Genomic DNA, 27,767 nt, shown 5'->3' on the forward strand with positions numbered 1-27,767 from the left:
TTTCTACATATAACTCTGTTTATGGCGGAAAGGGGTGTGTGTGGTCAATGAAAGACATAACAATTTCCCATTAATGGTTTATAAGGGCTAAAAAAAAGGAAATTAAGAATTTTTTTAATTAAAATAATTGGCAGAATACATTCGCAATAGGAGTTCTATTTATTGAGCTGATTTTTTACAGAGGTGTATATTAGTGTATACTGCATCTTTAAAGAGCTAGAGACACAAAGTCCCGATAAAAGAATTCAATGAAGTTGTAAATCTGACATTTCCAGGAGGCAAATGAAAACCTGTTCATCTGTATTGCTTGTGCTGTTCGGTGGGGCCATCCAAATATGTCTGCAACAGTGACTCTTATTCTAAAGGCAATGTATTAAAATAGCCAATTGACATTTTAGAATGTTCCCTATAATGTGAAAAACAGCACTGCATCACCATCATGCCTGAATACTTACCACCAAATTTTTTGCTTATATCCCCATGCAACAATACAGTTACAATACAGTGGGCTCTGGGCAGTTGTTGTGAAGCTAAGCTTAGGGGTTGTCACAAATTATCAAGCAGAAATTGAGGTTTGTCTATCATAGAGACTGATGCTATTATTACATTCTGATTGTAACTGCACTGGTTTCAGAGCTGCCATGTACTAATAATCTGTGTAATTTACCTTATATTATGTCATTTTTATTCTGTATATACAGTATATTGTGAGTGGGCCCCTAAGTCAGGTAAGTGACAGCAGCACAGAGCATGAGCAGTGATCAGCAGAAAAGAAGATGGGGAGCTACTGGGGCATCTTTGGAGGCACAGATCTTCCCTGCTAAAGGGCTGAGGTTGCCTTGGGCTGATACAGAAGCCTAAAACCTAACGTACAACACTTCTGCCCTACTGCTATAGTTAAGTTTTAGTTCCCCTTTAAAGGGACAGTAAACTCCTTGTTCAACATGAGTGCAATGAATAGGGCTTGTGCTGAACATACTTTTTGCCTACTGTTTCATTTTATTTCATGTGCTACTGTACAGTTTGCTAAATAATTAATTATATAATTGCTCTTGAAAACAAGTGCACAGGTCCCCCCCATTTTTGACTTTTATTTTATACTATTTTATCAGCTCACTTCTGAATACTGATCATTCATTGAAGGCTTATTAAAATTAGAGACTAGAAAAGAACAATATCTCTGTAGTTTCAATTATTTTTTTGTATATGTATATAGCAATCAGTTTAATTTTGCAGGAATTAGCATAATTAAATGACACGGTAAGAAAATAATGGTGCATCCAAACCATTATTGAACTGACTACAGGTAATGCATGATATTAACTGTTCCACCTGAGTACATTCATTAACATTTGATTAAAAAGCTATTTGGTCTCCTATAAAGTCTGCAATTTAAGAAAAAGGAAATTACCACTGAATGCCCACATTAGCAGTTCTATTTTGTGTTTGTATATTTTGTAACTGAGAAATAGGATCTCTGGAGGTGTTTTACCAGGCCAGATAATTTAAATTTCAATTATAAAAAGTATCTTAGTATTTTAACAACATGAATTGAAAAAAAAACAAATGGTGAAGACATTTTTTTTTCAGTAATTTTGTGGAGATGTTTCTTTACACCCTATGATAAATATATAGTGTATATTTCTCAAAGGGACATGTCTCTATTCAGAATGAGGTGCTAGAGGTTAAACAAAACTAATCACCCTTTTTAATAGTCTTAATAAAATCTAACCACCTCCCCCTTTGAACTAATGCCTTTAAATCATTTCTGCACATAACCCTATGTCCCTATCCAGTATGTTCTCAATCTTTTACACCAAAAACCTTGTCACACAACATAAAGCCTTACTTTTATTTCCTGTGCTACTGTACAAATGACTCCTGTATTTCCACCTAGTCACATAAGCCTGACCAAAAGCCATTGTAAATTTATCATTATGCCCAGTACACTGGTTCACTGCCTTGGATGATTTAAGTAGAATCTGTCACAAAGTCCCTGCATGGTACATACAATTACTGCAAGAGTATATCCTTTCTCACTTGGGAAAGCACTGGAATACTAATCCACCAATTAATCATTTCCTGCTTAGACTAATGCAACCTCCCTCTACTGCATTATCTTACAGTCATAAGTCACCTTTACAGTTGGACCAGAATGAAGTTCATAGGCTTATCTACCTCACCCATAATACCTCTAATTTACCTCTATGCAAATCGACACACTGGCTACCCATAAATAATTCTATCTATCTATCTAAATTCCCAACTTTACCATATGAAATTATCTTTATCTTAGAATTGGCTGCTTCATGAGTCCAATGATCCCTAGACCTTCCTCCTCACTGGTAATTTCCTGACATGTACATTGACAGGTCTTTAATAGAGTAGCACCCTATCAAACATTCCTCTAACCTGCAGTTTTAAATGTTTAAAACTCACCACACTCATGCATGTGTTTACTTGATTAAATACAGTGGGGTCATTTGACCATATAGCATTTGAAATGATAAAATTCAAACCAAACTTCAAACCATCTCCACATGTGCAGAGTGTAGTTGGACCCTGATGCCTCTAATGTAAATCATTTGCTTGGATCTATAGTGTGATACATTTTAGTGATTTGCTCTGAGTCTTCATGAGTCCCTTGTGCGTAATATGTAGATTTGGGCAAAGGTGAAGGGTGCTCTAACTTCATGAGATTGAATAAATTGGATATAATGATTGATGATACACTAAGGAGTGACATCTGACCTCACTAGAAGAAAACACATTTAAACAAGTCTGTATTATCAAGGTACCTTTACAGCTTTCATAATAAGTCCCTGAAATTGGAAAATAAACTAAACAAAGAAATAATTTTTGGCCACTTCCATGTAATTATTCTTAAGACTTTGTACTTTAATAAATATGCAGTAATCATAAGATCTTTTTAAATTAATATTAGATTAAAAATTCTGCAGTTGCTAAATTTTCCCCATAATATAGTTATGTAGTTTGTATAAAGATTTTAAATTTTTTTTTCCATCAGGTTCTACCAATGACAGAAGCCATGAATCATTGTTGGTGCAGAGCAAAAGGGAAAATCATCTCATAGACATTCACATTTTTTGAAGTGAGGAGACATATCTGAGAATAATGCGATGAACCAGCAGCCCTCAACATAACATTTTTGCTTTAGTAAAAAGAGTGATGATATACAACTTCCAGGATCCCCTAACAGCAGAGACAGTGCTTCCATTAAAGGAGAAGGAAAGGTAAAAACCAAGTAAGCTTTATCAGTACTTACAGTAATGCTGCACTGAGTCCTCTATCAAAATAAACACAGGATTTCTTGTCTTTTTTGTGTATACATGTACTTCAGTATCAGACTTTTTTGCGTATACATGTATTTTTAAGGCTCTTTACGCAGGTATGGTAAAGCTTTCTGCAGAATATAGCGTTCTAACTTGCACCAATGTAGCAAATCTATTGGCAGTAAAATCCTAAAATGAGTTTCCTTCTCCTTTAACACAAATATAAAAAGTACAATAAAACATTTGTTTTCTTATAAATTCTAAACAAAGGGCTTATTTATGACCAAAAGGGCAGTTTCAGTCCCATAAATTGCACAGTTGCACGTAAAACCCCATTTATTACACATACTTGTGTTACTCTTTGCAATTCTGTATAGTGGTGCTTTGTGCTACTTAGTCCTTCCTGCCTCCCATTCTGAAGTGCAGTTACATCTTCTGATGCAGAGGAACCCTGGACCTATTGCCATATCAAGACTAGGTAGTGTCAGGGTATCCCTCAGTGCCCTGCATCAGTGGTGTGACTGCAATGTAGTACAAGTACAATGGGTTTAATTTTGATACATCTACTACATTTGTATCACGCCCACTGGCATGCACAATAACACTGAAATTCTGGGAAAAAAACACTATTATAGGAAAAAACATGGTGACTGCACTGAATATTGTACTTTGCTTACTGCACCTGCAGTCATAAATGACCCTAAATGTGCATTTAAAAAAAATGATTTAGCCAAGTCCTAGATATAACAAATGTGTTGGCAGCAAAATAATTCATTTAGTTGGGCTACCCTAGGCCATTATAGAAGATAGTGACCCCTTGCCCTTTGGAATATGCCATACAAATATTTTTCTCTGCCCCTTTTAGCTTCACAAATCCCTTCAGTTTTAACCCTTTCCCTAAATAGCAAGGCTAAAAAGTGCTAGAATGCATATACAAATTTGAACAATATCAATGTGCGTAAAGTTGCTTCCATGGGTCTCTCTGGCCTTTTTGGTAAATACATCTATGCTTAGTTCCCAGATAAGTAATCTCTCTCAATTCCTCTGGGTGTCAGGATTTGGTACTATTTGGGCCTATTTCAAAACTTTTCTTGGCAATTTGACTTACTTAGTAAAGTAAATTATCTAAAAAGGTCTATTAAAACGACAAATCTGCTAGAAGAGCTTTTGTAGAAGATATGGTCAAATGGACCTTTAAAGTTTATCCCTTTAGAGCTCTTTTCTTAAAGGTGTACATTCCTCCATTAAACTGGTCTGGGTGATTGTCACTCAAGTCTATTAGAGCATTGCCCAGCCCAGGGTCATAGAGGTCGCTAGGAAATAAACCCTACTGGTGATTGAAGGAAAAAAACGTAAGAGAGAGTTAAGATGGGGAAAGGGTAGAAAAGGGTTTAAAAAGAAAAAGTGATGTAGCGAAATGAAAAAAAGATTGTATTTTGAGCTTTTCAAAGGACCACATTACATGTTTTATTACAATAATAATTGTATCGCATAATCGGATAATGCAGTAAATCAAGTCTTTAATGTCATTACCATCAAATCTAAGTCAGCTAAAGGAAAGTGCTAACACTGAAATTACATTACACTGTTATGTGAGATGGCTGTGTAATTGGAGAGAATATCACTGTAAACAAGGACACGATAAAATAAGCACAGAAATTACATGTAAGAACTGAATTATATCACAAGCATGGGTTAATGATAAATATGAGATATCAAGTGAACTGTACAATACTGCTCCATAAATGTATCAGTTATTGCACAAGATATAAACTGATCAATATAAAATTAACAGTAGGCTTCAAAACTCGCCATGAAATATATATTAAAAATGATTGCAATTAGTTACTAATTAGTCTGATGTTTGGGTAAATATTTGAGTAAAGATGTTAAACAAGTAATCAAGAAAGGTGAAACAAAATATGCAGTTCTTTTGCTGACAGGCAACAAAGTGAAGGGATGCATATTAGTTTACTTCTTCCCCAGTACAGCATCGTAGAACTTTCCAGTTGCTTTCACTTGAATTTCCCTGAAGCCAGAATCAGCCAGAAGCTTGTGGTATTCAGATGCACTCCTCTCCTTCCCTTCTGTCTGCAGCAACATGTTCAGTGAAAACATCTGGGAAGACAATGGGCCACTTCTGTCCTCGTTCAGCAGCGCTTCGACTAGCAGGACCCCACCTCCTGTTTTTATCCCAGAATAAAAACACACAGGGCTAAATACTCTTATGCTGTTCTTCATGAGACCCTAATCATCTGTACTTACAGAAAAGAGTATGGAATAGCAGGTTCAATTATACTTTTAATGGCAAAGACACACAGGCGATAAGTCAGAGCAACCTTTTAAAAAGTTGCCCCCTGTGTCTACGTGTGTGTGTCTGGCTCAACTATTTCAAAATAAAGACCCTGCACACCTCATATACTACTAATTATCTTGCTAAATTAAATAGCTTACATCTGAAATTAACTAATGGGCATGTATAAGATTAGATTTGTTTGAATTGCACTGCTGTGAGTTGCACTACTCTTCACAATTGTTCTCAGTGGTGTAACTACTATAACAGACACTGTGGTCAGAGGAGGTACAAGAGGGCCCAGACCACAGATCTGCTGTATGGAAGTCTTCAACTTACTTTTCAGCTACAAAATTCACCCCCCACTCACCTGTTTCCAGTAGGTGCCAGCATGGCAGTGCCAGTGGTTGTTTGTATACAATACAATTAGTTCAAAGTACTAGAGAAGTGGTAACTTTCACAGAAACTCACCTGGTCTGCAAGACTTGTAAATTTTATTTAGCAGACGGAGGCATTTATCTTCTGTCCAGTCATGGATGATTCTAGCCAATATATACAGGTCTGACTCCGGAAGGGGATCATTAAAAAAATCTCCTTTGGAAAAAAAAAAAAAAAGAAGAAATTTTCTTTTTTTACTTAACTTACAAAAACATATTAATTCATTTTAATATTATATTAGACACACATTTTATCCATTTCTGTGCTTGCTTTGCTGCATGTTGAAGTGCCTATAAATAAAAATGCCTATTCTAGTGCTTCTAACAGTTTCTAAGGTGGTTTGCACTGACAACTCATTTTAAGCACATTTATAAAGTAGTCTTACATGTATTCGAAGCAACATCAACACTAGTATTTGCAGTAGCTGCCAATTACAGGTACATTAGAATGTAATACAGCATGTTTAGAAATGTGTGACAAATGCTTTCTAAACAACAAGCAAACAGGAAGCTTTTATTAAATGTCACCAAAAGATCTTGGCAGCATTACAAAATACAAAAAAACGATGTCCTAATGGAAAACTGCTTTTTGCTGTCATCCTACCTTCTTTTTCGTGCGTGTGTCCTCTGATTTGTTTACTGCCTGCTTATATAAGATATTGTTATATACACTATGGAGTCCATTTTCATGCTTGATATAAATGTAGTGCAGCATGCTTGTTTGCCTCCTCAAACCTGCTCCTGTATTGGCACCAATGCTGTTTCATGCCACCGAGTTGTATTTAATAGAGCTATACATTTTATGAATGTGTTTCACCCTTAATAGGGTGTGTTTTACCCTATGAACTTTTAGGGTGACTTTCACCCTAGAATACACCTACTGTATTTGCATAGAAAAGCCTATAATTTGAGCCAGGCTGATGGCAGAACAGGGAGAAAAAGACATTACCTTCAAGGAAAACAATGTCTCCATCTGTTATAAAGTGCTTCTTTGCCATTTGCACTACTTCAGGCAGATCCATAATGGTCACGGAAGAAGAAGGATACAGAGAAAGAAAATGCTTGGCAAGACCACCCGAGCATCCTAAAATTACATAATATAGGAATGAGTAAAAAGGTACAAACCAAACATAAACAGTCTATAAAAAATGTTAGTCTCTTAATGCTAAAGGGCAATTTTTTTCTCTGTATATTATTTATTATTTAAAGGACACAGATCCAGTAATTATCACATCTTGCACTTGCATCCCAGGCTGTATTAAATGACCCTGCTGACTATTTTTTGCAAACCATTTCCCCTAACAGAATTTTATTTTTCTTTATTCATGATTGAAAAATTCCCACTTCATCAATAGTGAATTATTTCCACTTATCCTTATATATTAACATGATAGTAGATATGATAGTATATTAAAGTACATATTATAGTAGTGTGTATGACACAGTAGAAATGTGTGCCAGTTTTCCACTATGGCATGATTGCTCCAGACGCTGACCAACTAAATATTACCGGCCATACACACAGGCAGACTATAAAGTATTTGGATGGAAATGTATAAGATTGCATAGGAAATCTGTGCAAGTGTGACCATTATTACATTGGATATCCTAATAATTATTTTCTCTAAGGTCAAGCAGAGGTATCATTGCTTTATAAGTAGAAGATGTGTAACAAATAATTAACATTAACAAGCTGTGAGTGTCCAGCTATACATGTACTGTAATAAAAAAAGACACAATTTTTAAATAAATGAGCATTCACAGGTCATTCAGCCTTTTTTCCACAGGGCACAGCTGTGTACGGAATCCTGCAAGTGGCTATCATAAATACAAACCATTTTATATAACTTCCTGCCTATACGGCCATATTGTCCCTACAATAAACAAATGCAGAGACAGAACTCAAGGGGCTGACTATCGTGTCATAATAGTTTAAATATAAAGTAACTTATAACACACCTTAAGCCAGTTTAGCACAAACCAGAAGCTGACTGGCCAGTGCCTATCCAGCCACCAACTATATTATAAAAAAAAAGGTGCCTAGTAGATTTCAGCCTCTGAATTTATCATTTTGGTAGAATTCTTGCTGTAGGATCTATTATGTATAAATCCACTAATTCTAGTTAAAAGATATCAGGACACAGTTTTACTATAAATGCTTAGTTTAAGGCAGCAGTAACTAGGAATAAAACACATTATTTGGGGAAAAGGAGTACTATTGCATCATGTGAACTTTCTGATCAAGTTTATGGGCACAGGATATGGGTTATATGTGGTTCAGAATTTGTACTACCCACAAGGTCGTCTCAGCCAAAGATTTAGTTGTTTCCAAAAAGGTTATCCTATATAAACATTTACCTCCTATATCACAGATTTCCTTAAAAGAAGATAGATCAAAGGCTGCAAGAACATCTTTTCCACATATATGCCATATTGATTCCATATGATGCATGAAACTCACCGTCTCTTCCTCTGACCTAATCAAAAACATACATACATTATTGCTTTTCAGTTGTACAGGCAATTAAAATAAATAGCACTGGTTAATAGAAAGGATTGTGACTGATAATAAAGCAAGACACAACCATGAGAAAACTGAGAAACCTGCAAAAAAATACTTTGTAATATTTAATATGTATAATCAAATATTTATAAATCTATAAAATAGGACAGTACTCTCCAGTTACAGGACCTAACAATACTGATTTTCTCCTTAAAAGATCTGAGCAGGTATCCTACTGACATCTTCTGGTTAAGTTCATGTACTACATGAGAAAAAATTCAGGTCCTTTAAATGCTTCTAGTGTCAAACCAGAAAGCTGATAATCACATGTCAACTTTGGGTCAAAGTTCGCTGCAAAATTCAGGATTTCACCATTGGCAATTTTTTTAAACTGCAGCAAAAATTTGTCCAGTGAGGAAAAAGGTGCATTTGCATCAAAAAAAGTTGAGGTTGCGTCAAAAAAAAGTCACAGCAGGTTTGCAAAATTTTCGGTGAAGCCAAACAGTACGGATTCGGTCATCACTAACTGTTTCTGCATGGTATCAGGCAGCCACTCCAAAACCAAAAAAAACCTCTATTCTGTGCTTATTAGAAAAACACGGATTCATCATTTATACACTTGAATGCTAAACAAAAGACAAAATAAAAATTCAAACATTATTTTAGAAGTTTTAAATGCATTACCTGTACAAATCTTTAAATATATCCTCTGAAGTTATTCCAAAAGCTCGTTCATACTGCCTTTTGCCTTCCCTGAAATTAAAAATTGGAAGTATTAGCAAGGCCACATGTTAATGTGTTATAACCCAAAAATTGAAGTTGTTTACAGAATTAAATGTTTAAACATTTCATTGTCCTTTTATGATATAACTGAATCTATTTTCTGTGTTTTTTTCTGGCAACTGCACGGTCTGTCTATGGCCATTTTATAAAAAAGGTGGAAACCTAAACCCAACCTATATAAAAGAGGAAGCCTTGACCTCATATATAAAAAGTGAAAAAGGCTAACCAAATTATCACCAAACATGCAGCAAAGTGACTGGATGAGTGCCAACTGAGGTCATTAGCAGACTAGAGGGTAAAAAAGAAGCCATAACAATACTATAGGGGAAGATGAGGGAGGTCAGACAAGGAAACCCTAAGATTCCATTTATAGTTAGAGGGCTCTACCATTAGGTTCCAGGTGCTTGTACAGTATATAGACCCAATCCTGCCTAAGGACAAAAATAATTTTTATATACATAGTACCTGCAGCATACTGGACAAATTGTGCTCAAAAGTGATTTATTTATGCTCAAAAAGACATACAGTACTTCAGATTGGCAATGTTTCGGCCTCACTGGGACTTCTATCAGGTAATAAAGACACCAACATTTTCTGTGGTGTTGTATATTAAATATGTATATACATTAAACATAAAAACCTACAACCAATACAAGAGGTGAAGAGGGCCCTGCCCAAAAGAGCTTACAATCTAAAAAGCATTGGGTGCAGTACAGAACATCTAGGCAAGAGGTAGAAGAAGGACTTAGCAAAAGTATGTTTGTCTTTTCAACAATACTGTCCTTATAAATATTCCTGCTTTTTTAGGATATACTGTTTGCCTTGATGATCATGTTCAGACAGTGATGACGGATGTCTATGTGTGCACATAAAAGCCACATCTGGAGTAGATCAGCCTATAGAACCAGTTCAATAATCAGAAGACATTTTTCCCAAAGAACAAAGACTAGAAGTCAATAACTGGGACCACCATACAGTATGTGGCTATATAAAAAGTCACAATTTTGAGACTCATCATGTAGGACCAATACATTGGGCAGTGGTCAGATTGCCAAAACAGTGCAAACAGGAAAGAAGTCACAAGCCTGTGAAAAATACGCCCACTGTTAATAGTAAGAACTAAGGAAAAATTGATACTGGTGTGATGGAATAGCAATTTTATGATTAAGGAGAATACATGAGCAGTCTTGTTGAATATACTTACTTACACCACTACTTGCTCCCCTACCATCTAAAGGTGGCTATATACAGGCAGATATAAGCTGCCAATTCAGGTCCTTCAGACACATTGTGCCTGTGTATTGGGCCCTGCGATGGGTCTACCCGACTGATATCTTGCCTAAAATATGGCTGATGTCTATTGGACAGGCTTTTCCCCTTGGATCTAGGGCTGCATCGGGTCAGTGATAGAGTCCTCGCTCCCATAGCCTGAATAGCCATTGTTGTGATCTGATCTTTCGGCCCTAGGTCCCACTCTAGGTGGACATATTGGGGAAAGACCTGCTTGATTGGTGACCGTGCCAAACCAGCAGATCTTATAATGTATGGCCAGCGTAAGCAAAAAAATATTTTTTTTGGTGCCAGTTGGAAGCTCTCAGTCTCTATTCACAGCAGCATACAGCTCCTATGATGTGACTGGCATCACAGGATGGTACGTGCTATGTCACTATACTGACTCACTATACTCTAATGTCAACTGCAACAGTGGAGCCACCCGCTGCTGCCATGCTTAAAGGAAGGACAAGAAGGTTTAAGTAGCATTCGTTGTCATGTATATAAAATATATATATTTTTATGCAGCAAATTTTAGCTTGCAATAAAATATATGAAATAGCTCTCTTTATTTTTAGAAACTGAAAATAAATTAATTTTTTTTTTTTTTGCAAAAGCACAGATTACATAATTGTATTTTAATAGGTCACTTGTTATAAGAAATATCAGTAATTTGTACCTTATAGCATCAGGTAAGAAGTGCCAGCACATGTATATAGTTTTGGAATAATACATCATCATTTGGTAGAATGATCTTGGGCTTGATTTTACCAGATACATATTGGAGACATCTGTATTTGAAAAGAAAGCTAAAAAAGAAAATAAACAATTGAATGTGGTGCTGCAGTTAAACATTCTACTTAGACACATCACTGGTGCACAGATATCAAAAAAGTAATTTTGTGAGCACAAAAAAACCCAAAAACATTCTGTGAATATAAAAATCAATTTCTTGGAAACAAATCCATCATCCTATGAGTATAATTTTTGTGTTTTAAAATTCATTTTGTAACATGAACATCACCTTTGTGTTTACAGAATTTATTCTGCATAAACAAATTTTAGTTTGTCTCTACGATTGAAATGACGATTGAAATGTTTTGCAGGGTGCTAATGCAGATATTAAAAAATGTAGGAACCTCTTAAGCCTATTGAATGGGTGGGAATACAGATACAGTACTTAAAAACTATAGAGAGTCTTGAGGCTGGAAGCAATCCATGTTTAACAATTTGTGGGGTTTACTAGAATGATGTTACAGTGCGAGAAACAAGATGTTGAATTGTAATTCACAACATGCAACATTTATGAATGCTTGAGCCTTCAGGTTTTAGGTGCCAAGCTTTTTAGTTTGGGAACTCTCGCATCGTTTTGGGATATGAATGCTCAAGCTCGATTGGGGACCACATGAAAATGCGGCTTACACAGGCAGAACTTACTCTGATAAAAAAAGTTCTGCTTGGATTGTGCCCTGTAATGGTTAATCTGAGCTCAGGACAGGAGGTTAGAAGAAAAAACATTTTTGTCCAGCAGAGTGCACAGCTAGAGCCATCTCTTCTCTTCTTGGCAGTTGAGAAGAAATGAACATGCTCAGTAAGCCAAGAGCTAAAGTCAATTGCTAAGGAAGGGGGCGAGGGGGTTAAGGCAGTCATACAGGGGCAGATTTCATCTGCCAATTTGGGTCCTTTAGACTGATTCAGCAGCTAATCTCCCCCTGCCTAAAATTGACCAGATCGCAATCGGGCTGGTTTGATTTCCCCATCAGATCGGGAGCCACATCAGCTTGTTGATGCAGTCCTTGGTCCGACAGCGCCTATGCCCACCATTTTAATCTGATCGTTTGGCCCTAGGGATTAGCCCGATATTGCCCACTGAACTTTGAACAACAGAAGTGGCAGGTATTTTAAGAATTCAAAAAGGCTGTTCACTGATTAAATTGTTTTCTCGGGGTTACCAGAAAACAATTTAATCGGTTACATGTCCTTTAAAGATTAACTAAACTTGCCTCCAATAAGGATTAATTATAAATTAGATGGAATCAAGTACAAGGTGCAGTTTTATTATTACAGAGAAAAAAAATAATTTTAAAATATGTGAATTATTTCATTAAAATGGAGTCTGCGGGAGATGGCCTTTCCATAATTCAGAGCTTTCTAGATAACAGGTTTTCGAATTACAGATCCCATACCTGTATTGCCACAAACTTTTTATTATGTAAATACAAAGTATATTCATAACTGTCAGTCACACTAAGAAAAAAATTCTGAAATATCCTACCTTCATTATTTTTCATCTCCACTTTCAGGAGCTTTAGTCCGACGCAGGCACTAAGGAGGCGATCTGTTGCATCTGTGTTGGTGCCCAGCTGAGAGGAGATAGCCAGGGTAGACAGAGCTTCACCTGATTTATGTAACAAATCGAATATTCCCAGCTCACAGGCTGTAAACAAAGTCTAAAAAAGTATATATCTCTGTTTAGAGCATTTAGTAGTCCCAAAGGTAGTGAGAAAAGCCTAAAAGTTTGATAACATATTACTCAGAACAATGTTGTTCAACATTCAACCATTTGTAGAGCTGTAATGCACAGTTTCCTTCAACATCATTCAACAACTGGTTGCAGGGCCGGAACTAGGGGTAGGCAGAAGAGGCAGCTGCCTAGGGTGCAACGATTGAGGGGTGCCAGGCAGGAGCCTCTCCTGCCTACCCCTAGTGCTACTTTGTCATTGCCTCCGCCGCTTGTCATTAGTGGCAATGACCGATCTAATCGCCCCCCTGCACCGCGGGGAGGTGGGCGGAGTTGGCCGACCGGGTTGCCTAGGGCGCCCGGTCGGCTTGGCCCGCCCCTGACTGGTTGGCGTCTTTAACTGAGAAATCAATCAAGCACAAGATCTTCTTTACTTTCTATCAACCACTCCACTATACATAGCATTTCTAGGAAGATTAATGGGGTGAAATGGGAGGTTCATCTTAGAATTGACATATATGATGCAGTATTGATACTGATATGACATCACATGTATGTGCATAATGACCAAGCTAGGAGTACATATGTGTGGCCAAAAATGAGCACCCGCACCAGGTCAGGTAGCTAAGCACTCACTACAAGCATTTTTGCACAAAATAGTATAATTTTTCAATATAGCTCTCTAATAAATGCCCTTTATAGCCCTTGCAAGGTGATCCAAACATTTCAATTTTCCACCACCACAAAAAACCATACATTCCACCAGAATGCTCGGGACTTGGTGTTTTCCGGATAAGGAACTCCATAACTTTAGTCAGCTAAAAATCATTTAAATATTGAATAAACCCAGTTGACTTGTTTTGCCCCCAATAGGGATTAATTATTTCTTAGTTGGGATCAAGTACAAGGTTCTGTTTTATTATACAGAGATAAAGGAAATCATTTTATAAAATTAAAATTATTTGCTATGGAAGTCTATGGGACATGGCCTTTCCGTAATTCTGAACTTTCTGGATAATGGGTTTCCGGATAATGGATCTCATACCTGTTTATGCCACAATACCAGCTCCTCTATTTAGCACATACAGTTTATAATGGTTAATATGCAAAAAAAAAATTGTTTTCTTGAGAATGCTGGTTCCATGAGTTATTAATCCAAGTGTGCTCTCCAATTTGCGGAAAAGTAAAACTCCCAATACCCCCAACAGAGCCAGATTCAATTTATGTGATCTCCTGAAGACATTGGCATTGAATAAAGAGATACCATTTCTCATTAAATTCAATGTGGCCAATAATACTGTATGATAGGGACCAATTAATATTTTTATCACCCAAATACCTCCAAATCACATTGCAAGATAACCATTTTTTTTTTTTTTAAATTCTCTAAAATGTAACACCAACATTTTTATATGACTGCAACTACATTTTCAAACCTTGATTTTATATTCCTTTTAATCTATTTTTTGTTTGTTGGCTGGAATGCTTGGGACCTGGAGTTTAATGCACAAATTATTCTCCCATAATTTGGATCGAAAGAATTTAAGGCTTCTAACAATCATTTAAAGATTAAATAAACCCAATCAAATTGTTTTGCCACCAATATGGATTCATGCAGCTTAGTTACCAACATGTACAAGTTATTGTTTTATTATTACAGAGTAATAGGGAATCATTAAAAAACACAGAGTTATTTGCTTAAAATGGAGATGGCCTTCCCATAATTTGGCTCTTATAATGGACACCGAGTTTCCAGAAAAGGAATCCCATACCTGTTCAGTATTTCAATTGACTCCTGTGCTTATAACCCAAGTTGCCTAAACACATTTCCCTTATTTCACATTTTTCCAGATTTCTCAGCATTTTTTCTGGTCCCCTAAATGAGGGTTGTACTATATATATTACATATACTGTGATTGAATAATTCCTAAAAAAGTATTTTTCATATTAGATTTCAATAACAAGTTAACAGTTAAATGAATAAATAAAATAGCAACCATAGTCAAAGTGATAGCCTGATCTGCCTGAGGCCAATGCAGCAGCTTGCAGAATGTTCAGTTACTTAAAAAAATGGCTGCAAAAAACAAAAAAGCTTGAAGCTATTTTTAAAGAGGATCGCTACTTTGTCATATGCCACTGACTGAATTACTAAGCAAAGACAAAGATGTTTTGAGTCAATTTGCTGACAAATACTATTTTGTAGCTGATAAATACCTTTTATAACAAAGCTTATACCTGCCATATGTCTACACATTTATCATTCAGAAGGCATTGAATGTGGTTTCAAACCAAATTGTTAGCAAAAAGGACAAAGTAAAAAAACACTCACCTTAGAAAAAAGAAAACCATCTCTATATTCAAGGAGTTGCTTTGGATAGTCAAGATCCTGTACAGAGCTCATGTTTAGTTGGACTGCAAGGGATCTAGCCCTGTGTATCTATATAAGCTGCTTTGTGGACTATGGATTTAAAATCCTTGAGGTATTAAACTATTTAACTTACTCCCGTGTTCTTTTAGCCACACTGATTTTTTTTAACTATACCACGTGGTATTTAACACAAAACCATTGATTATAAGTGCTTGTTATAATGATTGAAAAAACAGAGAACAAAAATGAAGAAAAATACTTTACTATAACATGCACTACTAAATGTCAACTTAAAAGTGATCTACCCCTTTAAAACATATTGGTCTGGATGCTAAGAGGGCATATGTACAATGCCCCACAGAGTGGGCAAAGTGCAAAAAAGGCTGCACCCCTTAGTATTCCTGCACTTGCACCTTCAGGAGTCGTCTTTCATGACTTTTTTTTTATTAAATTAAATCAAATATTTTTAAAGTGTTTTTTTGTGGTTGTTTTCAGGTCAAACCCATGGATAAGCAACCCACCTTTTATTGTACATAAGATGAACATTTTCTGATACATATATGTATAGTATGAGGGGTGTTTAAGAACTACACAATCTTTGCTCCTCCTGGTGTTACACTCACAATATATATATTTATTAATTTGTATGCATTTAAATGTTTCCATTTTGGTGGCCTCACAAATAATATTTTGAAAATTATATATTTGCCTTAAGTATAGTTACCTCATTATCCTAAAGCAAACCCAACCTGAAAAGCGGTCAGTAAGTCCATTCTCCTGAAGGTCTCCAGTTTGACATACAAAACTGCATATAGGAAAGTAAACCCAACAACATACAGTATTTTGCCATAGACTGGCTGTTGGCATGGTGAATGACAGACTACCAATACATCTCAAACTGGCAATAAGTGGATCAAAACAGGCCAGTGCTGTCAACAAATAATTCCATTAGCCAGATACTTTCTATTCATATTTAAAATATTACTTTCACAAATAGTTGTTATTCATTAAAATACTGGCTGGTTTCTCTTAGTGTATTCCAGTGAAGTTACATTTTCAACAATGGACCCCAGGTTTAGAACCTCAAGAGCCATCCCAACAAAACCAAAGAGAGGCCATAGCGTTTGGGCTGTCTTCTTCAGGCCAACTCCATCCCATACTGTGGTGCTGGAATCAGTGTGTATCAAAATCCACAAATGAGTTGGAAAGGATTTCCTCTGCAGAGGAAGTGCTGGGTTCAGCTACGATAAAAGTGATGATGAAAGGTGAGAGAAGAATCCAATGGTCCACTGAAGCATGGAGTGGATCTGAGTATATGGAATACCCTGGAATACTGCCACCAGTTTCCTGAACTTATAAACTTGTTTTAGGGTATCTCATATGCACACTTGGAGCAGACTGACCATCAGCTGTGAGAAAGAGACCTTGACCCTCAAGGGGTACAGCGACAATCCTAGACACTTGTGCTGAACAAGGATCAGGGTTCTCTTGGAAGTTTGCCAATCCATGCTCCACATTTTATTTGACCCACAAAATCGTGCAAGATTTTATAGGATCCTACAAAATATTATCCCCACAGCAGCTAAGCAAGTTGTATCAGTCAAAATAGGATGGTGAGTTTCGCATCTAGATCCAACAGCAAATGTATTTCAACAAGAGATAAAGTCCTTTAAAAACATAAGCTTTATCTTGTTAGATGCAGACTAAGCATGCAGTGTTCCATTTGGATGGCAAATACTCCATGTAGTTTGCACATCACATTTTTCTATCATTCTGATTAGTTTGACCCATGCATCTACATCCAACTTGTACCATTCTACAAAATCTCCCATGTAGTTTAGCCCTAAGGCAAACCAACATCTATGCAAGTTGAACCCGAGTGCCACCCCTTCTCTCTTCTTCTAAAATCACACATTCCCTGCTGCCTCTGTCCCTACACACTCATTGGATAAATGGAAAAACCCTTATTTTGTAGGCAATTATGAATAATATATGGTGCTGGTTTCACTTTGGGCTAAAATTAAATACAGTCTGTAAAAATGGCCCCTTTATTGGAGCTCCCTATAGATCCTATCAGTTCTCTGTCCGAGTTTGAAATGAAGAGTGGGCGTGTCCTAACGGTCCCTGCCAGAAGCACAGTAGGAGGGGGATAGCCAATCACAGCCCTGCACTCACACAAGCAAAGACAGGCTTCAGTTCCCTATCAGGTCAGCCTAGCTGCTGATTGGTCCCTTTACTACAGTATCTGTACTGAGAGCCTGTGGCTCCCCTGCACATCCAGAGAATTCACCCAGCAGGAAGTGGGACAGATGGCCCATACTAGTGGGGTTTAGGTGGAATTTCTCAATAAATCAGTTCAAGCACAACTTTTTAAGCACAACCTTTCTATATTTAGAGGAGTATAATTCACTGGCACATTTTTTTTTTATGGCAGAGGCTCCTGCCTTTCTGTTTCAGCCAAGGATAAAACAAAAGAGCCTAAAACCTTGTTAACTTTTCGTTGTATTCTGCTAAATTAGCCCTTTTGTCCCTAATCTGTGAAACATCTGCCTCATTTGCACAAAAAGCTCAGAAAAATAGATTACTTCATTTCACTTTGCCTTAATTTGAACATGAATTACTATTTTTTGGGAGCAGAGGCACCAGTGGTAGTGGGTATTGCTGGCAAGCAGCAAAGAAATGGGTCTCATTTTGTTTGGGAACTCCCTGCCAATGTTCTTTTGGGTTCCAGAACTTTCTTAGGGAAGGAACCTGCACAATTCCAAGTTTATAAAAGTATAAAGGAAGAGTAAAATACAACTTCCGTTTTACCCTTGTTCTGACCATGTAGTGTGAAAAATATGCTCCCCCACCCTGAGGAGGAGGTTTTTTTGTTCCTGGCACAGGTGTAATTTCTAAAATGTGTAAGGAGGAGAGAAAGTGAAGAAAGCAATGAATGGCCAAATATTGGGAGCTGAAGCCCACTCTAATTCAGGAAATGCGGGCAGTGGGACCTGCTGCAGCCCCCACAGACATGATTGCGTGACACCTTGCACGACAGAGCCTCACGGCGGAAGGATTTAGCGTCACTGCGCTGCTCTGCGTGGCTCCGTGACATCATAGTCTCGCGAGATGAGCGGCGGAACGTTGGAGTTGGCTGTACGGCAGGATCTAGAGAGTAGGGCGCTAATGGCGTTTCGGGACGTTTAAGCAGCCGTCTGGGACTCCGGGTTGTGTTACGGAAAGCGGGAGAGCGGTATGCACCTGCCCTGTACTACCTCTCCTTGGGATTCATGCGCGTAGGGAAAACAACAATACGGGATGTCACACGCAAAGCCTTCCGCTTGCTGGTTTGTTTGAGGGGAACTGAACCTCAACAATGAATTAGACTAGGAATGCTACAGTTCATTTTGTTTTGTGTACCTGCTAGAAAGACTTTATGCCTCTGAAAATGCTCCCCATATTTTGCTGCTGGTCAGATACCCGAGTTTAGTGACAATGCACAATACAGTGCAGGTATTATATCCAAATTCACAGTATATGGCAGCACATTCAGGTATTATATCCAAATTCACAGTATATGGCAGCACATTCAGGTGTTATATCCAAATTCGCAGTATATGGCAGCACATTCAGGTATTATATCCAAGATCACAGTATATGGCAGCACATTCAGGTATTATATCCAAATTCACAGTATATGGCAGCACATTCAGCTATTATATCCAAATTCACAGTATATGGCAGCACATTCAGGTATTATATCCCATATCACAGTATATGGCAGCACATTCAGGTATTATATCCAAATTCACAGTATATGGCAGCACATTCAGGTATTATATCCCATTCACAGTATATGGCAGCACATTCAGGTATTATATCCAAATTCACAGTATATGGCAGCACATTCAGGTATTACCGTATATCCAAATTCACAGTATATGGCAGCACATTCAGGTATTATATCCAAGATCACAGTATATGGCAGCACATTCAGGTATTATATCCAAATTCACAGTATATGGCAACACATTCAGGTATTATATCCAAATTCACAGTATATGGCAGCACATTCAGGTATTATATCCCAGATCACAGTATATGGCAGCGCAGAAATCAGTGCAGCAGAATTGGCGTTAGCCCTGTAGCATCAGCCTCTGTAACAGATGTGAACTTATTTTCTGTAATGTTTTTATGAATTGAGTTGAACCCTAAGCTTAGCTTCTCTGCAGTACCCCAGAGCACACTGAGCATGTGCAATGTCACTGACACTCAAAAGATGGCCTAACTAGATTTCATGATATGGAGCTGCTTTGAACACTGAAGGCCTGAAACATTACTGTTACAGCTGTGAGAAAGTTCTTGGCCCATACAGCAAATTCTTAATACAGAGTACAGCATTTCTAGACAGATTCTTATTTAGGGTTCAGTTCTCTTTCAAAATCTAATGAGATGGCTGTGCAGCTACGCTGCATCTTGTCTGGGAAATTGACTTGCTAAAAATATGATGCCATGTTTGCCATTGCTCAAATATCCTGTAGACCATGTTATAATTATTCAGTGTTGCATTTTGCCTTCTGATATGTAAAACTACCAACCTAGCAATTGAGTTTGGTAGGGTAACCGTTTAATTACTCATTTCTCTGGTACCTTTTCTAAAAATCAATCACAGTGACAGTATGAACCCTTTGCTGAGATGCAGAGAGAGCAATAATCATAAGTGTGAATGTACATAATTACCTTCATCTGTGAATGTAAGTGGGGCATAGTTGAGTCAAGGGTGTCACAGTCAGTCTCACTTGCTGGTATGGATGCAGCCATTTGTAGCAGCTGTATGCAGTACACACAGTATTTGAGGTCTGTTTTATTTACAAATGGGATGCTTGTTAATATATTAGGAATATGTGCTGTGTAATTTGGTACATATAAATTATTTCACTTGCTTGTCTTTTGATTTTAAAGGCAACATTTTAATAAAAGAAGTTGCAGATATTACCTAACATTTCTACTTTATATATTAACAGCCCCTTCAAGATTATGGCTGCAGCTACGATAGTGCATGATACATCGGAAGCTGTAGAGCTGTGTGGCTCTTGTGGGCTTTACTTGAAGCCTATCACAAAGATGATTATCAGCGTGGCACTACCGCAGCTGAAGCAACCTGGAAAGTCCATATCTAACTGGGAAGTAATGGAACGTCTGAAAGGCATGGTGAACAACCATCAATTTTCCACCTTACGCATTTCAAAAAGCACCATGGACTTCATCAGATTTGAAGGGGAAGTAGAGAACAAAAGTTTAGTAAAGACTTTTCTAGCAGCTCTTGATGGGAAGAGTATAAAGCTAAGTGGGTTCTCTGATATATTGAAAGTCAGAGCGGTTGAGTACAAATTAGACTTTCCCACCAGACATGACTGGGATTCTTTTTTCCGTGACGCAAAAGATATGAATGAGAGCCTTCCAGGAGAAAGACCTGATACAATTCATTTGGAAGGCCTGCCTTGCAAATGGTTTGCGTTGAAGGATTCTGGCTCAGAAAAGCCAAATGAAGATGTTCTTATTAAGGTTTTCAATTTGTTTGGGGAAATTCGGATGGTGGACATACCTATGCTGGATCCCTACAGAGAGGAAATGACAGGCAGGAGTTTCCATACTTTTAGCTTTGGTGGCCACTTGAACTTTGAAGCCTACGTACAATACAAGGAATATGTAGGATTTGTAAAAGCCATGAACGCACTGCGTGGTATGAAACTTATGTACAAAGGCGAAGATGGGAAAGCTGTGGCCTGCAATATTAAGGTGTGCTTTTGTGCAGCGTTATTTCATGCAAATCCATTCTGTGGTCTTCTAGAACAGGCTTGGAATTATTGAGCAACTTGAGCTTTGCTCTGCAAATTATTAAACATTACTAAAGCCTTTCTGGCAATGTATTCTTAGTATTGCTAAAAGGCTGAAACCATTTATAGATCTATGTGTACGGTTAAGTAATAAGCTTTTTGCAACTGATCTTCAGTTTTTAAATTCAAAGATTTTCAAAACTGAAGCTTTTTAAAGCAGGACTGCTCTGATTCTTACGTTACATTTTAGGGGTGTGTTTTTGGAACCGTCCCAATGACAATGTGAGAATACAGGCATGAATCATTACCATCTATGCTTAGTCCATTATAGGATTACTTGCATTAATCTAATTGGCTGGCATAGTAGAACTTTGTGGCAGCACAGAAGCAATTTGTTTCTGCACATTTTGAGGCATATATGAAGTCACTGGCTAAGATACCAACACCAGAAATTAAAACTTTTTTTACTTCCATTATAACATGATAGTTATTTTTTTCCGTAAAAGTATTTGATGCTTTTACATTATCTGTCTAATCTGTCATGTCCTCTATGAGGGGGCTGCCATATTTGTGCAGCAGAAGGGCGGTGACATTAGAAGCTATAACTGACAGGTTTAGAAGGAAAAGTCAGGTTGGCAAAACAGTCAGGTTTAGGAACTTCAAGTAACAATTACTTACAAAAGCAGCCCTATCAGAAGAAAGCCATCAACATGGCCTATATGTAACATTTACATATATTAATATTCTGAAGAGGTTTTTTTAGATTCAATATCACTTTAAGAATCAGAGAAGAGCAAACAATTACATTTATGTATGTAATAACTCTAGGCTGTTTATTTTAAGATGGTTGTCTGAAGGTCAACATTCCTTTCAAGCAGGCTTAAATAAGATAATTTCAGCTAATTTTTGATCAGATGGTTGGACATCTGCCCGTGTCTATTTGGCAGATAATCCATTTTGTCAATGATTGTGTATATACACAGGGTTAGAGATTTTTAGTTGCTCTCCTGATAGTTATTCAGGTGAGTGAAAAACTGTAAGATTGGGTTAGGGCTTGTATTAGCCAGTGTGGCTACCATTGTGTAATTAGTTTGGCCTGTGATCTCCCCATTTAGCTATAGGGTTACTTAGACAGATCTTTAGCACCAATGTTTGTACATGAGCCTACATATCTGCATTTATACTGGCATCCAGATCATGTGCTAGCTCTGCTAAAGGTGGCCATACACAGGCAGATTTAAGCTGCTAATTCAGGTACTTCAGACTGATTAGGCAGCTTATCTGCCTGTGTATGGTGCCCTCCGACAGGCCTACCCAACGACATCTGGCCAAAAATTAGGCAGAAAATTGATTTGACCATTTGATTGAGGACGGCATTGACTCATAGATGCATTGCCCACTCCAATGGCTTGTAGTCCATAGCCCTAGGGCCAGACAATCAAATTAGCAAGATATCTCCTATAGGGCATATTGGGAGAAATATCTGCTCATTTGGCGATTTAAGGTTTATAAGGAGCTTAAGTGAGCTTCAGTTTGTCCGTTTCAGAGTCTTCAATTATTTTTTTTTCCTTAATGAGAATTGTGATTCATGGTTTCCAGGGACTATTTTTTTCACTTTGAAGAGCCACTATTTTTGAATACGTTTGAGTGCAGAATTTTATAGTATCTATTTGTATAAACTAGAAGAGAACAAAGGAGTTGTCCCTGGTGTAGAGAATTCCATTTGCGGCCCTGTTAGGTGATAAGGAAGATAATAATGGAGGTCAATTACTAAAGGTGGCCATACACAGGCCGATTTCAGTTGCCGATATCGATCCTTCAGACCGATTCGGCTGCTTATCTGCCTATGTATGGCCTCCCCCAATGGCCCGACGACCAACATCTGGCCTGAAATTGGGCAGGTTTGATTTTTCTGTCATATTGGGGGCCGCATCGGCTCGTTGATGTGGTCCCCGATCCGACGGCGCTTATATCCGCCATTTTTATACTGTTGAATTAGCTTGATACTGCCCAGCTGTAGGTGGGCATATCGGGAAAAGATTCACTCATTTGGCAAACGAGCAGATCTCTTAAGAATGATGATCCTGTAAGTCTTGCCTTTATTAATATTATGAAGAACAATACTTAATCCATACTTTCACCATATAGTTAGTTAGTTAGTATATGTTTCAGTTACCATATCACTAACGTTATAGGAAGCCAGTAATAGAAAAGTACGTTTTTCCTATAATTTTATTCACCGCTTTATTTCCTTTTTTTTCTACAATAAAGGTCTCTTTTGACTCAACCAAACACCTAAGTGAGGCATCTATTAAAAAGCGCCAACTAGAAAGGCAGAAACTGCAGGAACTGGAACAACGCAGAGAAGAGCAGAAACGAAAAGAAAAGGAAGCAGAGGAGAGACAAAAAGAGGAAGAGCGGTAAGGTTTTGGAAGTGCAGGTAGTAACTGTAGCATCTTCTAAAAGCTGTTAAGGGCAATATCATATTTAGAGCAATTTCATAAGTGATGCTTTTCTTGCTGCTTTGTGGTAAGCACTACCATCAGCACTGGTGTCAGGAGAAAAAGTTAATGCTCGTTACAAATGGCAGGGGCCAGTGTGATGGAAAGCTTACCTATTGATGTGGTACTACTGTCCATTTGCAACAAAATTCATCAGCTAAATAGAATGAAAGGTAATTGCTTAATTATTATACAAATGAAGAGAAGAGCAATATCACTTTTTGTCTGATTATAATTGCATCATGCACAGTACAGGTATAAACACTAAGTATTCATGCAAATATCCACTTGGGAATACAGTATCCACAACAACTGTGCCAAGGAATTACCTAGTGCATTACTTTGCAAAGTCTCTGTGTTCCCTGTTGTGTTGTATTTGAAATATGTGTAGGAAATGATAAAATACTATGAAAGAATATCGTAAAAGGGCTATACTGTGCCTTTAACTTTTAAAAAGGAAAAGATAACATGATTTAGGCTTCCGGCACTGTCATCACCAAATCCTATTTGCTTCATGTTGTATCAAAAAATTCTGATAATTTTCTTTTAAGATCTTCTTTTCTTATGTTATTCTTTTTCTGGCTTTAAATTTTACCATAAAAATTTGTGCAGATTGTAAAACATTTTTAGTGCACAAGAAAACATGTTTTTTTTTCAAAACACATCAGTTAATAAAGCTTCTTCCAGCAGAATCCTGCATTGAAATCCATTTTTCAAAAATGCAAAGTGATATCCACCCTCCCAGCAGCTGATCAGCAGAACAATGGGAAGGGAGCAAGATAGCAGCTCCCAGTACATATCAGAATAGCACTCAGTAGTAAGAAATCCAGGTCCGCCTTGGGACTCCTCCAGTTACATGGGAGTAGGTTACCTGAAAGCAGTTCTAATGTGTAGCGCTGGCTCTTTCTAAAAGCTCAGACTCAGGCACAATGCACTGAGATGACACCTAAACACCAATATTACAAGTAAATAAATAAATAACTTTTGTTGGTTCAGAAATAAAATTTTATGCTATGTAAAAAATGTAATTTAGAAATGAAAAGTACACAATAAAAATCGCAACAGAATCGCTTTACAGGCAAGTTGTTGCCTTAAAGGCACAGTAACACCAACAATTTAAAGTGTTTCAAAATAATTAACATTTAATCTACTGTTCTCCTACACTGCTAAAATTGGTGTATTTCAGAAACACTAATATATAAATGATCTGATGGAAGCAGCCATTCAGGTTACAGAGCAAGGTAGCATGGTATGCTATGTAGAATATAATTGTGTTATCTGCTATTTAACATGTTCCATTAAGCCTGATTTTGGTTGCCACACAGTAGCCTGTTAATATAAACTATAGTAGGGTTTCTGAAGGGAACAGGTCAGTATTAACAGTGCAGGGCATAATTACATTAAATCTGAATTACTTTAAAGCACTTTTATTTTTATTGTCTCACCCCCTTACAAAAAATTAAATATGTATAAATTCTTCGCAAATAAGAATCCAGGCCCCACTCTAATTGACCCTCAGATAACTGCCCTCCGCAAAGAAATATGTATTGCTAAGAATGTGTCTTCTCATATTCTGGTGAGCTTTCCATGAATTTGCTGTTGCAGTTGACAGTCCACTTCAACTTTGCCTTGTCTAGACCCCGTACAAGAGAACCCAGAGGGCAATAGTGCAATTTTACATTTTGATTGGTTTACTGAAACCTTTTTGTCTGCTATAATGCCACTGTCAAAGTGGCCTTACGTCTCCCTCAATAAGGCTTGGTTTGAATTGTCTGCGATGGCGCTTTACTATGATTGTTGGCAGCACTGGCCGATTTTGGGCACTTTAATGTTGTAATTAAAATTGAGCACAAAAATAAAAGCCCAGAGTGTGCCTTTACCCTTATTATGACTGCTTTGGTCATTTTTGGATATTTCTAGCAGATTTAAATGTACATGAGTGCTCCTTCCTCTTATGGAAATGTATTGGTTGACCAAAAGCTATGTACTTCCCCACTTTTGACACAAGCTCTGAATGTAAAGTAAGCAGAAAATCTTTACCTTGACTCAACCCAAAATGAAAGCTAGATTGGGAGAATCCTTAATGATATTACAAACAATATAGAAAATGACTGAAACCCGCAACATTTTGTGTAATTAAATTGAGTTTTTTTGTGTTTTAAAGTAAGCAGAAGGAGCTGGAAGAAGTAGAGAAAGAACGAAAGCGCATTGAGAAAATCAGACGGAAAGAAGAGAAACAGAAAGAGCGAGAAGCACGACGAAACAAAAAGAAATTACAGAAAATCCAGGCTGAGGAACAAAAAAAATTGCAAGAGAAAATCAGATTTGAAGAGAGAAGACTCTTATTGGCTCAGAGGAATTTGCAGTCCATCAGGATAATTGCAGAGTTGCTAAGCCAAGTTAAGGTAAACACGTTTTATTAATTGTCCAGGCAAAAACAAGATATATAGGATTTAAGCCTGTTTAAAAGATTGCTTTTAAATCAGTTTAGGGTAGAGTAGCAGCAACACCATTATATTATTTTTGTCACGGAAAAAGAAAATTTTATTGAGCTCTGTAGGGACAAATGTATTTGATAATAAAAGCAGTTTCCCAACAACTCTATTGCAGGCAACAAAGCTCAATGAGCAGGAAGAGATGGAAGCAGAACGATTGCGCCTACTTCAGTTAGAAGAACGAAGAAAGGAACAGGAGGCAGAACTTAAGCGTGTGGAAGAAGAAAAGCAACGGGCTCTTGGGCTTCAGCGCAAAGAAAGAGAATTAAGAGAAAAGCTTGTAAAAAGTTTTCTTAATAGAAGTATGTGTTCTGACCATCAAAAGCAAGACCAGTGCAGTCCAGTCCTTTGTTTCCCACTTAAACCTAATGAAGATACACATCAGGAACCACGAAACTATGTCACATCTACCTCCACTCAAACGCCTTCAGGCAATGAGCCCCTTAAGTTACACAGTCTCTATGCAAATTCAACGACTAAAAATGGAGTTTGTTGTGAAATGTCTGCTCTGCAGGAGTATAAGCAAGCCAGTGTTATCCCTGGACACGTTATGTCTTTGCACAGCATTCTGGGTAACAGTGCTCAGCATAACACATCAGTTAATGTTCAAAATTGCAGCTTGAAAGAATCAGAAGTTCACAAAAATGGAACTGAACAGGAAGAAAAAGAACAGCAGACATTTGAAATACACTGTCAAACCGAGGACAAAGCACGCAAGCATAAGTCAAAACACAAACGTGATGTAAGCAGTGATGTTGATGGACGTAAAAAAGTAAAGAAGTCCAACAAAACCCATTTTTCCGGAGACCGCAGCCCACGCCAACAAAGTAGTGGCAGCCCTAAATTTTCCAAACATAAAAGTAAACATCTAAAGGACAGACATGATCATAAACGTAAAAGGCATCGTAGAAGATCCTACAGTAGAGAGAGGGAATCCTGGAGTAGCTAAAATGACCAATTAATGCATGGCTCTTGGACAGGGGACCTCAGGCTATTTCCGTATAATTAATGCATTAAATAGTGACTCTTTTATGTTTTATTTTAAAGTGGTCAACATTTTAATTTCAATGTCATTTTAATGTCTTTGTTTCTTTAAAGGGTTTCAAGGGGAAATACTTTGGATATCTTTATTGATCTGTCCTTAAAATACATGCTTATTTGGTGCTCTTTAACACTCCATCTCTTTATATCTGCATTTCTACATATGATGGGCTGTTGTTATTTTGCCTTAAAGGGGTTCTACTGTCAAATAGCCAGGAGATCCTCCACTTCTGGAAAAATGCTAGTGACCACCTAATACTGTTTGCATCTGTCACTTTACACACACAAATGATTTGGGCCTGAAAATGCACGCTTTAGAGTTTTCACACCCAAATCCTCGTGCAAAATGGACAGCGTGGCAGAGAAAGTAATGTGGGCACTGGTGTTTCTTTGCCAGTGGAGGGACATGTCAGGAGATTTCCACAGCTCATGATGGGCTTTTAGTTTTGTAGCTCTCGTTTAGAGGTGCTGTGTGAATGACATGATAATTAACTGAATATG

The 27,767-nt window shown here is 37.4% G+C and overlaps 2 protein-coding genes across 3 annotated transcripts; one reads left to right on the forward strand and one right to left on the reverse strand.

Moving 5' to 3' along the window:
• Positions 1–4,703: 4,703 nt before the first annotated feature.
• On the reverse strand, positions 4,704–15,491 carry asmt (acetylserotonin O-methyltransferase). 2 transcript variants are annotated; one of them, XM_012956873.3, is made up of 8 exons: positions 15,372–15,491; positions 12,857–13,031; positions 11,261–11,390; positions 9,211–9,279; positions 8,382–8,500; positions 6,973–7,107; positions 6,058–6,180; positions 4,704–5,476 (listed from the first exon to the last, which is right to left on the reverse strand). In XM_012956873.3, exons 1-8 carry the CDS (start codon positions 15,441–15,443, stop codon positions 5,265–5,267), a joined length of 1,035 nt encoding a protein of 344 aa, XP_012812327.1. In that variant the 5' UTR covers positions 15,444–15,491; the 3' UTR covers positions 4,704–5,264.
• Positions 15,492–18,527: 3,036 nt separating this feature from the next.
• akap17a (A-kinase anchoring protein 17A) lies at positions 18,528–27,397 on the forward strand. Its single transcript, NM_001134815.2, is given in 5 exon segments — positions 18,528–18,645; positions 20,417–21,191; positions 23,501–23,649; positions 25,895–26,135; positions 26,341–27,397. Coding segments are annotated over 4 exon segments (1,986 nt in total). The 5' UTR covers positions 18,528–18,645; positions 20,417–20,429; the 3' UTR covers positions 27,175–27,397.
• The last annotated feature ends 370 nt before the right edge of the window (positions 27,398–27,767 follow it).

This window comes from Xenopus tropicalis, chromosome 2 (genome assembly GCF_000004195.4).
Source record: "Xenopus tropicalis strain Nigerian chromosome 2, UCB_Xtro_10.0, whole genome shotgun sequence".
Taxonomy (NCBI): domain Eukaryota; kingdom Metazoa; phylum Chordata; class Amphibia; order Anura; family Pipidae; genus Xenopus; species Xenopus tropicalis.

Excerpts from the sequence above, each read along its gene's own strand:
- asmt (XM_012956873.3), bottom strand. The coding sequence starts at position 15,443 with ATGAGCTCTGTACAGGATCTTGACTATCCAAAGCAACTCCTTGAATAT. Across the intron at positions 11,391-12,856 it reads GGAGATGAAAAATAATGAAG|CTTTCTTTTCAAATACAGAT; the intron begins GTAGGATATTTC and ends TTTCTTTTTTAG. Across the intron at positions 7,108-8,381 it reads GGAAATCTGTGATATAGGAG|GATGCTCGGGTGGTCTTGCC; the intron begins GTAAATGTTTAT and ends ATGTAATTTTAG.